The following is a 14,094-nucleotide window of genomic DNA, read 5'->3' as shown; positions in this document are numbered from 1 at the left end:
CTCTTTAAGATCAGAGCATAGTTAGGGTAAACAGGAAGCCCCTCTGGCTTCCTAGAATGAACAGCCATGACTGAAGTGTTAAAATATTTTCCCCCACTTTTTATAACCCCTCATTTTGGGGTTTTCCCCATAAAATAACAACACATTTTGAAATACAGTATGTTTTTAATAACCATAAGGTAAAGTGTTATAATCTTCCATCAATTGTCTCTTATCATAGACAATTCTATATTGTTTTTCTAAAGGTACTGTCTTGACTTCATGTTGACGGGTCCTCTGTATTTTGTAGGGATAAGAGACTTGGATTTCATCAATTTCTTTCTTGAGCATTTTTTCTAATGTCTCTGGTGACACGATATCGGAAGCCCGATAATTAAGAGTCAATCCTTTGACTTTACACACGGAATTTCCCTTGGCGGTGAGGTAAGCATAATTTTTGGGGCCTCCTGACATGAATTTGATAATGTGGTTCCCGTCTAATTCATCGGTCCATTCTCCTAAACTGTTGCCAAGGGTAGGATTAAATTGTCCCTCCTTATGTTGGTATATGATACTGTCCGTATCGAAATAAAGGACCCGATTTCCTAAAGGTTGTAAAGTCTCGTAGATGTGTAATCGGGCATGAGCGGTAGTGAAACAGGCCAGTACCACGTTTCCGAAGGGACACTCTTCTACAAATTCCTGTTTCTCTTGATAATTCACCAGCATCATGTCCGATTCTGGCTGCTCTTTATTTTCTAAGAGTTATAGCCCTTTGATGTCAATGGTCGAATCTTGTAAGAGTTGCTGTAATTCCTCAAGTATCGAGTTTTAGGTAATAACAGGCGTTGAGCGAATTTTCCCCACAAGCAATTTAAAAAGAGTTTGGCTATAGTTCTTCGCACCGGATTTTTTTCTATACTTAACAGGTCAATTCTAATTCCTTCTCTTTCTATTACTTTACGAATGTAATCTAGTTTTTGTTTCTCCGTCTGACAATAAGGTGGGAATCCAGAAGCTTCCTGTTTGATCTTTAAGAAGGTATCAATGTAAGATCTGAATAAATCTTTACTGGTTTCTGGAAAACGCCAAACCTCGTAAATCCGCTCTAAAGTATATCCCATGTCTAAGGCTTTATGTAATTCTGTAGTCACCCAAGTACCTGTAAGACTGCGTTCCTGGTCTGTGTGTTGACATCGATGTTTAGAAGTAGAGTCCTGTCGTTCCGCACACGTTCGACATAATGGAAATAATAACTTGCCTCCCGTGCGATAAAGTAAAATGGGATGATAAAGGCCTCGGGGTGGTAAGACCCCACAGTGAATGAGACCGAAATAAGTTCTCACGTCCTGGAATTGGTCTGTTATGATCTGAGGATGCCCCAAAGGAAAAAGTCTGTGTTTTAATACGTAAGGGTATAAGGAACAGACGTCCACGTATCTCACGTCCCCCTCCTCACAATACAAGCGTGTAGCATTCGTCCAGCCTCCGTACAGAGCTTCTCGGGGGTTCAAAGGATCTGGAATGTCCAGGTCTCGTACATAATTCTGTAATGTCACCTCTCTTTGTACTTGTTGATCGAAATCGTGTTCCCAGATACTATGTACGGAATACCCCATTTCCTCTAAGACCGTATTCCTCCTTAAAGTTTCCTCGTGTAATTCCTGGTAAGTAAATTGTGTCCGGTGAGGATGAGTTTCGGTCTGTAGATTCGGATAGCAAGTAGGGCATCCGTGCCAATAGCATCCGTAAAATTCGTAGATGATACGAGTAGCTTCCTGGTATCCATCTACAGTATAACTTCCAATCTTGACTTCTCCCCCGTTTCTAGCATGTCGTATGTGAGATCCGCTCTGGTGACTCATCCAGGTTAGCCAACGACAGGCTTTGGCAGAATATTGACGCGCAGGCTGATACCCCATGTTGGGGATGATGGCAATGGTATCTTCGGGCATGAATCCTCGACGGTAAGCTAAATTGGCTGCACTGGCAAAAGTGATGGATTCCTGGAAGGGGTTTACATTGACCAAGCTCTTGAGAGTGGCTCGAAACTGAGCACAGCATCGTCGTAAAATATCGACGTCTGAAATACAATAGTCTAAAAATTCCTTCTGGAAATTAAACACTTTTCTGGCTTGTTGTTCGTACCACTGGTAAAAAGCCTGTCGTCCACTTATAGACATGTCGTCCGGATTGTAGAATGCCGCCGGTGGATAAGGGCCCACATAATTCTGGTTGTGTTCTGTATTAAAAAAGTGAGGGAAATACCCTTTTTTCAATTCGGTGAATCCGAAAGCAGAGGGCATTTTAGACAGAGCAAAAGGTAAAAAATTATAAGAGTCGATGAATTTTAATCCGCAGATTTGCATGGATAAGATTTTACTGCTGTTCATGATGACTGTAGGTTTCATGCAGGCGGAATGTACCAGGTAATTTAAAATGAACTGTCCGTCATATCCTTTTAAATTGTGGGCAATGATGATAGCCTCGTCGTGTAATAAGGCGGAATTCTTATTCCCTGTGTCGGGTTGTAATAACCAGTCCATGAAGTGTTTTAAGGTATCTGGCCCTTTAAACACGTGTTGACGGGGTCCCATGTGTCGACAATGAGGACAGGGATCTTCTATGGGTAAGTGTCCGCAATGTTGACATACGCGGTGTGCCACACATAAATTAGGGACGTGGATGCCGTTTTCCTGTGTACATTCGAAATCGAAATAAATATAAAACTGTAATGTCTCTCTGCCTTTCTTCTTCTTTTTCTCAGGCTTCAGTTGAACGTAGCACTGATGATCCGTTTCTACAGTTTTCTTACAGATCTTACATTGTTTCTGTCCTCCGCAATGATGATGAGGGAGTAATCGTTTAGGCATCCATTTCTCACAATGGTCGCATCGTCCCATTAAACTGCATACCGTTGTGGTTGTATTCTTACTGTGAGGCCATAAATGGTTTTGTAGCAAGTTCTGCTCTGAAAAAATCCCTGGCACTGGGTACATTGAATGAGGGTCCCGTCTGGAGGGCAGGGCGTGTCCGTTAAACAAAAGGAACATCGGTAAGGACACTTGGTGCGATGGTCTGTGATGTTCCTGTAGCCCACATCGCAATGATCACAATAGTATTGATTGCCCGTCACACCTGACATAGACAAAATAGCATCGTAATGATGGTCGTCTAACAAAACATTTAAACAAGTTCCATCTCCGCAGCCTTTGTAAAGGGGCTCTAAACTGAGTTTAGAGGAGGTGGACTTGAACTGAAATATTTTCAATCGATAGTGAGGGGCTAACACCTGTTGTAATTTTCCCCATTCTTCGGGTCCACAAGGCTGATGGATATCACAGCAGGCTTGTTCCATGAGAGCTATAGCTTCATTTTTCTAGTCTAAATATTTGTAATCACCCTTCCGCATACGTATCCATTGTTTTTCCCATTCAACTAAACTCTCTGGATTTTCCGGTTTTTGACTGTGTAACCGGGTGACTACGATTGCTCGAGCTAAACAAAATTTATCCCAAGGATTGTCGATCTGAACGATGGATTGTTTATTCTTCTTAAAACTCTCCTTGTTGACCATCAGGTGTTTGGTATTCCGTCCACCACTGCCTTCTGGATATTTGACATGAAACATGTCGAATTCCATAGACCCGCCTCCCAGTTTAAAATCTTTCTTAGATTGTTGCACGGCTTCTATTTTGTTTAAAATGAGGTCCTCGTTCAAATGTTTACATTGCGTAAACTCGTACCAAATGTCGGAATCCAGAGAAGGGTGGTGAATGTTCAGGCGTACATAATCGTTAGGGTTACACTGCATTTGATATTTGACATTCTGTAGCATGTCTCTAAATAATCGCCGAACAAATCCTCTGTTTTCCTCCTCTGGAAATTCTTTAAAATTCACACTGTAGACATCTTCTTTAGCTTTAAATTTTCTGGAATACTTAGCTTTATTGAGTCTCACTTGGTAATACTGGGAAATGGTCTTTGGCTTCTGGGGTGGTGAATGAGGTGGTGATGAAGAGGGAGAGGGTAGTTCTTCTTCAGGTAGATTCCTTAATACTTGTTGGTGTTGAGCTCGGTTGGCTTTGGCTCTCTTTAATCTTTCCATTAATCTTGCATTTTTTCCTGAGAACTAATTCTCTCGTTCTCTGTCGAGAAATAATTCTTTCTAATTCTTTCTCCCGTTTTTTCCATCTCATAAGTTGTTGTGCATGTAACAATTTTTTCAATGCACTATCAAAATTCATCTTGATAGATCTGAAAACAAAATGAGCTGAAAGTCGGAGAAAGGCTGTATTTATAGAGTGTATGACGTCACAATGCATAGGTAGCTCACTGATCCAAGACTGTGTATTGAGACGTACACAGTACGTACAAACGTAAGTCAAACTTATTTTTGCACACGAAAAAGGGTATATAAAGCAGAGCTGGAAATTTAGGATCAGTCTTAGTGGGCACTTCGAACTTGACAGACGTAGAAATATGGCATAGGAAAATTCCATGAATTCACCTGCAATCTTACCAGAGACACAGGATAGTATTGAAGGAAATGAAAGAAGTTTGATATGTGATATCTTAGATCAAATGACCAATGTAATGGAGATACTTCAACAGACTATTTGTGAGTTTAAAGAAGACATGATTACTGAGATTCGTGTGTTTAGAGGAGTGATAATGAATGAGATTGGTAATCTAGAAAAGAAAATAGAGACTAGTAAGGATCAAAAACAGATTCCAGTTAACAACAAGAGGAATCTTCCTGCTACTACTACTACAACCCAGACGGAGAAGAAACAGCCCCTGAAACTCCAGAAGAAAAAGTAAAAATTATGTACATTTTTTTACTTTGAATAAATCATCTTACAAACTTTTTTTTTCTGTGTTATTGTTTTTTCCGTTTTCAGAAAATAGAGAGAGAGGAGCTAGCTGTGTGAATGACACATGACGTCACAATGCATACCTAGCTGTGATTTGAATCGATGCCAAGTTTTTGTGTGTATTGCCTATGTATTACTGACTCAGCGATTTTACACACAAACGTAGATCAAACGTACTCTCCTTTTGCACACGACTTTCCTCATGGGTTTTTCCAGGACGTGTGTGTTAAACCACCCATCTCCTACAGGGGACAAAAAAGTGCACTCAGTTGACCCCCCTAGCCAGGCTTCTTATACTACTCCTGGGTCATGATTTGTGCACTATGTCATATTGTAATTTTTGAATTTAGCGGGTGGTAGTAAATACAAAAATTACAATATGACATTTACTACCACCCGGTAAATTCAAAAATTACAATATGACAACTACCCGAGGATGCTTGCTAATTGATATGACTATAATCATAGCCTTTCTTTTCTTGAGAAGATTTGAAAAGATTTTTCCTAGAGATTCCCATTTTATGACTTTGATTCCCTATTTAGTTGGTTCATCTGTCCAATATTAATTTCGCCACAGGTTGGAAAATATATTTACCATGTTTTTCACTTATCTTAAAACATCTCTTACAAACACCTTGTACAATCACTCAAACTATTATTTGAATGACTACAAAATATAATATGGTCTAGAATTTCCTTTTAATCATTACTAGGTTGCTCAATCGTGTATGATTCCATTGGAATTTTAGGATTGTTATCTTCATTTTTCATTCATAGAAAAGTCGAAAACTATAACCAACTTTCCTGATATGCCCTTTAAGTAATCGACCTCATGTTTTGTGAAAGCAAATATTTTTCATATTCTTTTCTAATAATCATGAAGCACTAGTAAAATACATTTTTACTTCATATACGTGCAACTTGAACGATATTCAGATATATTAAGTCTTTGTCTAGCCTATTCAGGTTGTGTAAATGTCAATAGATAATGCAAAATGTCAATTTTGATGATTTGTAGCACATACATTACTGCTCTCTTTTTGCCTAGGTTCTCTTTATAAACTTTTACCCGACAAACGCTAGGTTTTTCAAGGCTTACAGATGAAAAATATTTGAAGAAATAATGTTAAATTTTATGTGAAAGTCGAGGTGATTCTTGCATTTTGTTTAACGTCGTCGTTTAAGATTTGTTTTGTGGCCATTTCTTAGTACGTTTTTATCTAGTAGATAAGGAACCCTTTACTTTACACATTAGTTTATTCGGAATGATGAACTAACTACCGCACTTCTTGTTGTTAGCACAATTATTTGTACAAAAGGTCAAAAGCATTTTTCGTATTGAATGACATTAAATAATATATTTTTTAAAAAATACTTCAAGGACGATTTAATGCATGGAGTAGAATTTTTGACACTAATATAAATACAACATGTAACTAGACTGACGATATCTAATAATGTTATTATTCTTGACTACATATGTCTATTTAAGGGCACAATCAATTTACATTGCTTTCTTCTGAAAATCAATAAAGTATCAAAATTTAAATAGCAAGAATGGATTTTGTTCATATTTACATATACATGTATAAAGATTTCCAGAACTTTTAAGTTTTAATATGAAAGCAAGAATAAAATTAGTATTTGATTTAAAAATGTGTAATCCTTCATATTTATATATTTCAACAACAGGTCATTATCTACAGAATTACAGTCTTATTCTTTTATTTACATGTACCATAATTTTATTTATTCTTTTTTTTTTTTTTTTGGTCGCATCTGGAGAGATTTGTAAATGGTTTTTTTAAACTAATCCTGTTGCCAGATTTATCAATTCCGAAGAAATCGCGATCGAGTACAATGAACATTCATTAATTGTATATAACGCTCGCCTTTTCCCCGTCAACTGACATTGCCACCGTGTGTACCGTATTTTTGCTGCAAAACATTACTTTAAAATTTAACAGTGTCATATTGTAATTTTTGTACTTACTACCACCCGGTAAATTCAAAAATTACAATATGACAACAGCATGAATTTCAATATATAGATAAAAAAGGTGTTTGCAGCATACGTTTCTTAATTAATGTGTTTGTGGCATACATTTCTGAATCAATAGCTTCGTATGTCAAAGAATGTGACATCAGAGAGTGCTCCTTTTATCTCAAGGGTCGTTAAGAATAAAAATAAAAGCAAAAGTTATACCGATCCTTTTGATTGGAAATTACCTAAATTGATTTCACAGGATGCGAAGTTGGTTGGTTGCAATTCCAAAATAAATGTTACATGTTTAGCCACACAGCAGCATCTTGGGCAGAATCTGAGGTATCATTATATCATTCTTACAAATTGAGAACCTTATCTCATTTACTTACAATGCATGGAGTCCCTTAAAGACAACTCTAATAAAATTGCACACTGTAATTTTTGTCCCTTCATTGTATCTCATATAGCATGGGTATATAAACTGATTATGCTAATACATAGTCAAACATATCATACCCAAAACAGTGAATGGAAATTTCATTAGTTAGTGCCAAATTGTTAAAAAGATACGTAAGTATTCTTGCAGATAATGTTAATAAAAACAAAATCAAACACTGATTTTAATAAAATGAAGAAAAAATGCTCCGTAATCTAGTAAAGATTAAAGTTAGTCTAATTTTTTCAACATCATTTCTCGTTTATGAACAATTATTAATTATTGTATTTTCTATCAATTAATCTACTTTTAGAGTATTTGCAATGCCTTTCATTCAAAACTTGCTGAGCCAATGACAAATGCAGAATCAACATTCTTAAATAGCCATAGTCAAAACATAGGTAAGTTTAATGTAATTCAAAATGAAGTTTCCTATTTAAAAAGACAAAATTGTGGGGGGGGGGGGGGGAGGTCTGAATAAGATGTACAACATCGATGCAAAACACATGGTCGTATTACCTACATCTCATATATTTACATGCATTGCATTAAAATCATTTGTCAAATTGACATCTGAAACATACGTTTATTGACTGGGTTCGAGGCAACATGCGTTTTGTCGGACCCAAACTGTTTGCCGTTAGGCAGTTTAGTTTGAGGGCACGACAAAAAGCATTTTGACCAAGAACAGAGTCAATTAATGGTTTGCTATACCTTTTATCTTTTGTTTTATTTATTTTGATGGCTTCCATGATGAAAATTTTCTTTACCCGCACTGCGTTAAAACTCGATCAATTCCGTCACTGTTGAACACCTAAGATATTTTTATGACTACACAGTAAAATATTGGAAATGTTAAACCTTTTTTTAGCATAGATTTATGCAGCAACCAATTTTTAAAGGTATAACAATAGGAACTGTCTACTTTACGCTCAACATCGACTGATACTAATACAAGATAAAAAAAAAAAAGGAGGATAACAAGTCGTGATCTTCATAATGAGAGAAAAAAACATACTATTGGAGGAATATAAAGAATATACATGTTGTATATCTTACAATAATATCAAAATGTCGAGGAACATAATGAGGATATAATTGCAAAATTGTCTTTGAGTAAAAAAGGTTTTCAAGGAATCTAACAAGAGATCTAATGATGTCAGGAATTTCATAAGTCACGAACGTATAAGTTTGATTTTCATGACATAGTTATTAAAAATTCTGAGACTTTTTATGACATCAATGCGTTCGTGTATATTAAGCAGCTGGCCAATATTGGATTGGAATATCTGACATTATCGAGGAAGACAGATGGATTTATTCTTCTAATCTACAGCCAATCCAAGTCAACAGTTTTGACGCCAGTCAACCAAACAATCATGTGATTTCAAATTGTGTTGCACTTTGGCAACCGTTCCATGGACTTTGGGCCGATGAACCGTGTGAAAAGCATTATAATTTCATATGTGAACGGCAAGAGTGAGTATTTTTCTGTTTTTCTATGAAATATTCATCAAGCAATATTCTTGTTTTATCAACATATCTATTATTTTGGGATGTAAACGAATTTTTCGACTATTCGAAATTTCTTCGATACCATCGACATTCGACAATTTTCTTCCTTAATCGGATAGATAATAAAATGTTGTACATATAGCAATTATTTACGAAATGAAAGTTTCCTTTTCATATTTGCATGGGCCACAATAGGGGATTAAATTTTTACTTAGGAAATTATTAAGAAAAAATTTGATTAATCATAATAATGTGCAAGCATCCTGAGGTAGTGCAGATTCAAGTTTCTTCAGATCATAGTCTTCATGAGTATAGGGTGGGCCCCAACAGGGGATCAAAGTTTTATAAAGAAATATGATGGGAAAAAGTTCTTTAAGAAAATCATGGAAAGAACAGCGGGGTCATAGTTATATTAATGTGCAAGGTAGTGCAGATTGAAGTTTGTTCAGATCATGTTCCCAAGGGTGTGGCCATAATAGGGAATCAAAGTTTTACATAGGAAAATGTTGGGAAAAAAAATCTGTTAATTGTTTTTATCAAGAACAGCGATCCACGATTTGTCATATTAATGTGCATACAACCATAGTTAGTGCAAACTGAGGTTAGTCAAATCTTGGGTAAGGTGGGGCGCCATTCGGGGATCAAAGTCTTACAGAAGAATAATTATGTATTAAAAACTATCATCTTCTTCTCAAAGAACAGCAGGTCCATGATTGGTACATGTATATTGATATGCAAATATCCTTAGGTTGTGAAGATTGAAATTTGATGAAATCTTGGGGCTAGGGTTGGGTCCCATTTTTGGATCAAATTTTACAAAGGAATACAGAGGAAAATTCTAGCTGTCAAAGTCCTTATCAAGGGGTCAAGAAAAATCACATTAATATGCAAACATCCTCGTAGTGCAGATTTGTTTGCTCAAATCATGACCACTATGGATACATGTAGGTTGGGGGCCACAACACATGGCTCGGGAGTTTTAAGTTGGACCGAATAAAGAATTAAATACTAGTATTCACTTGTTATATATAGAGGAAACACTTTTGATTCATATTTATGTTCCCCAAACGAAGTTTGGGAACATATTGTTTTTACTCTGTTTCTTACTATTATTATTTTTCTTCCTGGGTACTTTTTTGTCCGCGAGTGTTCTCGAAAACTGCTCATCCAATTGAGTCGAAACCTTTTTAGGGTTAATAGGCATGTTATGTAGATTTGCGGAACGAAGGTCATTTTGCACGCACGTGCATGCATGTGCGTGCACGTGTAATGTGTAAAATGAACAAAATACTTGATATAGCCGTAACTTTTATATTTATTGATGAAATACCGGTACTTTGATACTTAGACTATACAGATATATGAAAAGTGTAGACAAGATGACATGGTCAATATGCACATACATGCACGTGCGCGTGCGTGCAACTTACAATGACATATATTTGATATAGTTGTTACTTTCATATTTTTTTGATAAAATGCTTTGATACTCAAAATATTTAGATATATTAAAAGTGTAGACAAGATGACATGGTCACCCTCACATGCAAGCACGTGCGCGCGTGTGCAATGCGTAAAATGAAAAATATATTTGATATAGCGGTATCTTTTATATTATTGATAAAATACTTTGATACTCAGAAGAATATAAAGACATATTAAAAGTGGAGACAGGATGATAATGCCATCAAGCACATGCACGTGCGCGCTTGTGCAATAAGTGAGAAGATTAATATAATTGATACAGCCGGGTTTTTTTTATGAAATGCTTTGATACTCAGAATATATAGATATATGAAAAGTGTAGACTAGATGACATGGTCATCATGCACATGCATGCACCATCGCGCCTGCAGTGGGTAAAATGACAAATATACTTGATACAGCCGTAACTTATATATATTTTTTGATGAAATGCTTTGATACTCAGAATATTAAGATGTATTAAAAGTGTAGACAAGTTGACGTTATCATCATGCACATGCATGCACGTGCGCACGCGTGTAATGCGTAAAACGACCAATATACTTGATTGCCTTATTTAATGAAGCTCACAGGGAATAAGACTTTAAAAGGGAGTTGGGGAGCGTTTGGGGAAACATCTGTAACGGTCCCCGTTACAATCAAAACTAGCTAGTTTTGAGAGTAGCAGGATGAAAATCATTAAATCATATTGATTTGCAAACATTCATATATATATAACATACCTGGCCGTGCCAACAAATTATCCTACATGTACCACGCTAACGCGCGGTATTCAATTTGTCGGCACAGCCAGGTGTGTTATAGGACCGACGACATGAAAAAAAAAATCAATGCTTAACGAGGTTCGCTCCTAAGCTTTTGAGCAGATTTTTGTCTTAATCTATATTTAAAAAAATTCTGCGTAATGTTTTAGTTCTTCAAATAAATTTGGATTCTACAAAGCCAATTAAACTATATTCAGTTAAAACTCCATGATTAAATTCCGTACTAAAAGCATTCAGTGAGACCCCCACTTTAAATTTTCTTTTCTGAATATACAAGATACTTTTAACCATTCTTCTTAAATTCAGCAAAATGTCATCACTTTCAAATGATGTTATTGCTCGTTAAATTTTTAATGCCAGAAAAATGACATATTTTGAGTGCAAAAAGGTCAAATAATTGAACATGCGAAGTAATTTGATTTTTTGTTTTTAGTCCCCTACCGGTGAAAACCGGAGGGGACTTTAGGTTTCCTCTGAGTCTGTCCGTCCGTCTGTCTGTCCGTCTGTCTGTCTGTCTGTCTGTCCGTCTGTCTGTCTGTCTGTCCCTCTGTCTGTCTGTCAGTCTGTCCCACTTGGTTTTCCGCACTTTTTTCCTAAACGCTTGCAGATATTGAGCTGATTTTTGGCATGTGAGTGTATCTTGATGAGTTACAGATCAAGTTTGCATTTCGTTCCGCTTTATTGATTTTTGACGGAATTACGGCCTTTTCAATTTTTACGGGTTTTCCGCAATTTTCTTCTAAACGCTTGTAGATATTGAGCTGATTTTCGGTATGTGGCTTTACCTTGATTAGTTATAGATCAAGTTTGCATTTCGTCCCGCTTCATTAATTTTTGACGGAATTATGGCATTTTCTATTCTTAACGGGAACCAGATTACACTTGCCGGTAGGGGACTAGTATTGCTAATGCAATACTCTCAGAATGCTTGTTTCTTTGGTCACAAATTTTAATGTGTCTATTCAAAATTAAATAAGACTGTGTTTGTTACCATAATTTATTTGAATTAAAAATAATAGTAGAAAAACCTAAAGAATTGATTTATGTGTAAGACGTATTTAAAGTGCAAAAAGGTCAAACTAAATGCTCTGTCGCGCCAAATGAAGCGCATTGACCCCCATTTTTTGTTTTGACTTTTACTGAAGCTATGTGTGTAGATTCTAAAAATATATTTGATAAAAAAATTCTCATTACCTTTGATGGTAGGATCCAGCCTCCTAAACTATTCATCAAGAGCTGTGTAGCGTAGTGGTTAGCGTGTTATTCTCAAAGGAAAATAATACTTAGGATTTTTATTGCTAGGGTTCGAACCCCACGATTACCATATATTTTTTAAATAACATAATAATTTTTGCGGAGAAAATTTTACTCAAAAAAGTTTTCTTTATCATAATTTCATAAACTTCAATATTGATAACTTTACTCTAAATACTAAATTCACAAACTGATTATAATTTTTATATACCGGTATCTGGCATTCTGCGCGCCTTGTTCACCCATCTCCTTCAAATTTAAAATACATACCATAGTAATTCTTTGAATCCTTTCTTATGTGTATCAAAATGTTTTTATCTTTTGATATCTTTCCAGACCGGATGGAGATGTTATTGAATGAAGTGTGAAAACCTTTATCTTTTTGTTCCACGCCCTTTAATTTGTTGTGTGCAAGTTAAATAAAAGGCAATTTTGACATCTTTATAAACTCTTAACATCGATATGGATGGAGTTCAGGCCATTCAGGCAATATAATGGGTGCTGTAATTCAAGTTTTGAGTTTAAAAGCTACCCTATCTAAAGAAAATCGATATACAAGGGAGGCACATTTAGAAATTAGTTTGGACGTACGGGAAAAAAAATCTTTTACTAAAAATGATAATTAAGAAAAAAATAAATGAATTTCATAAACTTCGATTTATTCAGAAAAAACTTTGATTCATAATGAAAAAGTTTTTTGATAAGCTTTAGTGAAATCTATGGATTGGGATTTAATTTATTTTTAAACTATAGTTTACTGAAGAAAAAGGGTATGGTTTACTAAACTATCTTTTGGAAAAGAAGTCTGTTAAGTGGTTTACTCATAGTCTTTCCAATAAATTACACTCCACACAAGATAAGTTCAAAACATTTGAAATGCTTTAAATTATATAAAATTTTAAATTTTCTATTCTTTTCTAGCTCACAAGAACAATAAGTCCAACTGAGCTTTTCTGATCACCCGTTGTCGACATTTTCCCTTGGGGATAGGTCGGCTTCTTAATAGGTGATCAACATTTTATATAAGAATGTATAGGAAGAAATGTTTTAACTAAACTCTCCTACTGCAGTGGGCCAAAAAAGATTAAACTTATGTGAAAGCTTACTGACATAACGTAGATTCTAGTTTGTTCAAATTGTGGCCTCTGAATATATACGAAGGTATCGTTACCCGGAGCAGTGGTAAACGGCCCGATATTCGATTCCTAGTTTTTTAAGTTCCTTTCCTTGTTTTTGCATAAGATATCGCGCTGAAATTCATAAAAACTGTATTATGACATAACCACGAGTAATCTTAAGTTAGCCTAATAAATTAATTTTTTTATCGTTCACATACGCCTCTGAATTTCCTATAAGAATCTCTAAATATGTTGTGTGAATTGTCTATAAATAAATGTTTGAGTTTGGAGTATGATATGATGATACGCGAATAGACAATGCGTTGAAGGATGTTTACGATTAAGTGCGGGACGTCTTCAATGCTGTCAGACATCTAACGATACGTGAAGTTTCATACAACTGGGGAATTTTTAAAATTAAATCACATGAAATATTTTTTTTTTTTTTTATAAAAACTGTTCAATATAAAGACATCTTTCATAAATGGGTAAAACGACACAATAGATGTGATTACAGATTTTTCTTAAACGCTAGTTTGCACTTTTGACGTCATTTAACGCCATCGCTGTGTGCTCCGGGTGGAAATAGCAAAACTTTTTGAAGCTTGATATATATATTTTCCAATAATTGCATTTTCTTGAAAATTGATAAAAAAAATATAAGTAAAGTTTGAATTAA

The 14,094-nt window shown here is 35.5% G+C and overlaps 2 protein-coding genes across 3 annotated transcripts; one reads left to right on the top strand and one right to left on the bottom strand.

The window, feature by feature from the left end:
- Positions 1-737: 737 nt before the first annotated feature.
- LOC133189685 (uncharacterized) lies at positions 738-2,852 on the bottom strand. Its single transcript, XM_061325084.1, has one exon. The coding sequence runs from the start codon at positions 2,850-2,852 to the stop codon at positions 738-740; it is 2,115 nt and encodes a 704-aa protein (XP_061181068.1).
- Positions 2,853-6,135: 3,283 nt separating this feature from the next.
- LOC133189765 (perlucin-like) lies at positions 6,136-12,699 on the top strand. Of its 2 annotated transcripts, none has more exons than XM_061325166.1 (5): positions 6,136-6,175; positions 7,103-7,182; positions 7,593-7,680; positions 8,545-8,758; positions 12,634-12,699. In XM_061325166.1, the coding sequence occupies exons 2-5, from the start codon at positions 7,144-7,146 to the stop codon at positions 12,656-12,658; spliced, it is 366 nt and encodes a 121-aa protein (XP_061181150.1). In that variant the 5' UTR covers positions 6,136-6,175; positions 7,103-7,143; the 3' UTR covers positions 12,659-12,699. The 2 variants fall into 2 exon arrangements, with proteins under 2 accessions (XP_061181150.1, XP_061181149.1); XM_061325165.1 differs by having other exon boundaries at positions 8,542-8,758.
- Positions 12,700-14,094: the final 1,395 nt, after the last annotated feature.

Source organism: Saccostrea echinata, unplaced genomic scaffold, assembly GCF_033153115.1.
Source record: "Saccostrea echinata isolate AGI-Se365-2 ecotype Australia unplaced genomic scaffold, CSIRO_AGI_Sech_v1 ptg000019l, whole genome shotgun sequence".
Taxonomy (NCBI): Eukaryota; Metazoa; Mollusca; class Bivalvia; order Ostreida; family Ostreidae; genus Saccostrea; species Saccostrea echinata.
This window is presented reverse-complemented; position numbering and strand designations above follow the sequence as displayed.

What these genes read in the sequence shown, in the direction of transcription:
- LOC133189685 (XM_061325084.1), bottom strand. Translation starts at nt 2,852, where the DNA reads ATGCCTAAACGATTACTCCCTCATCATCATTGCGGAGGACAGAAACAA.
- LOC133189765 (XM_061325165.1), top strand. Translation starts at nt 7,144, where the DNA reads ATGTTTAGCCACACAGCAGCATCTTGGGCAGAATCTGAG. An exon ending in CATCTTGGGCAGAATCTGAG is followed by an intron (nt 7,183 to 7,592) that starts GTATCATTATAT and finishes ATCTACTTTTAG; the next exon opens with AGTATTTGCAATGCCTTTCA. An exon ending in TAGCCATAGTCAAAACATAG is followed by an intron (nt 7,681 to 8,541) that starts GTAAGTTTAATG and finishes GTGTATATTAAG; the next exon opens with CAGCTGGCCAATATTGGATT.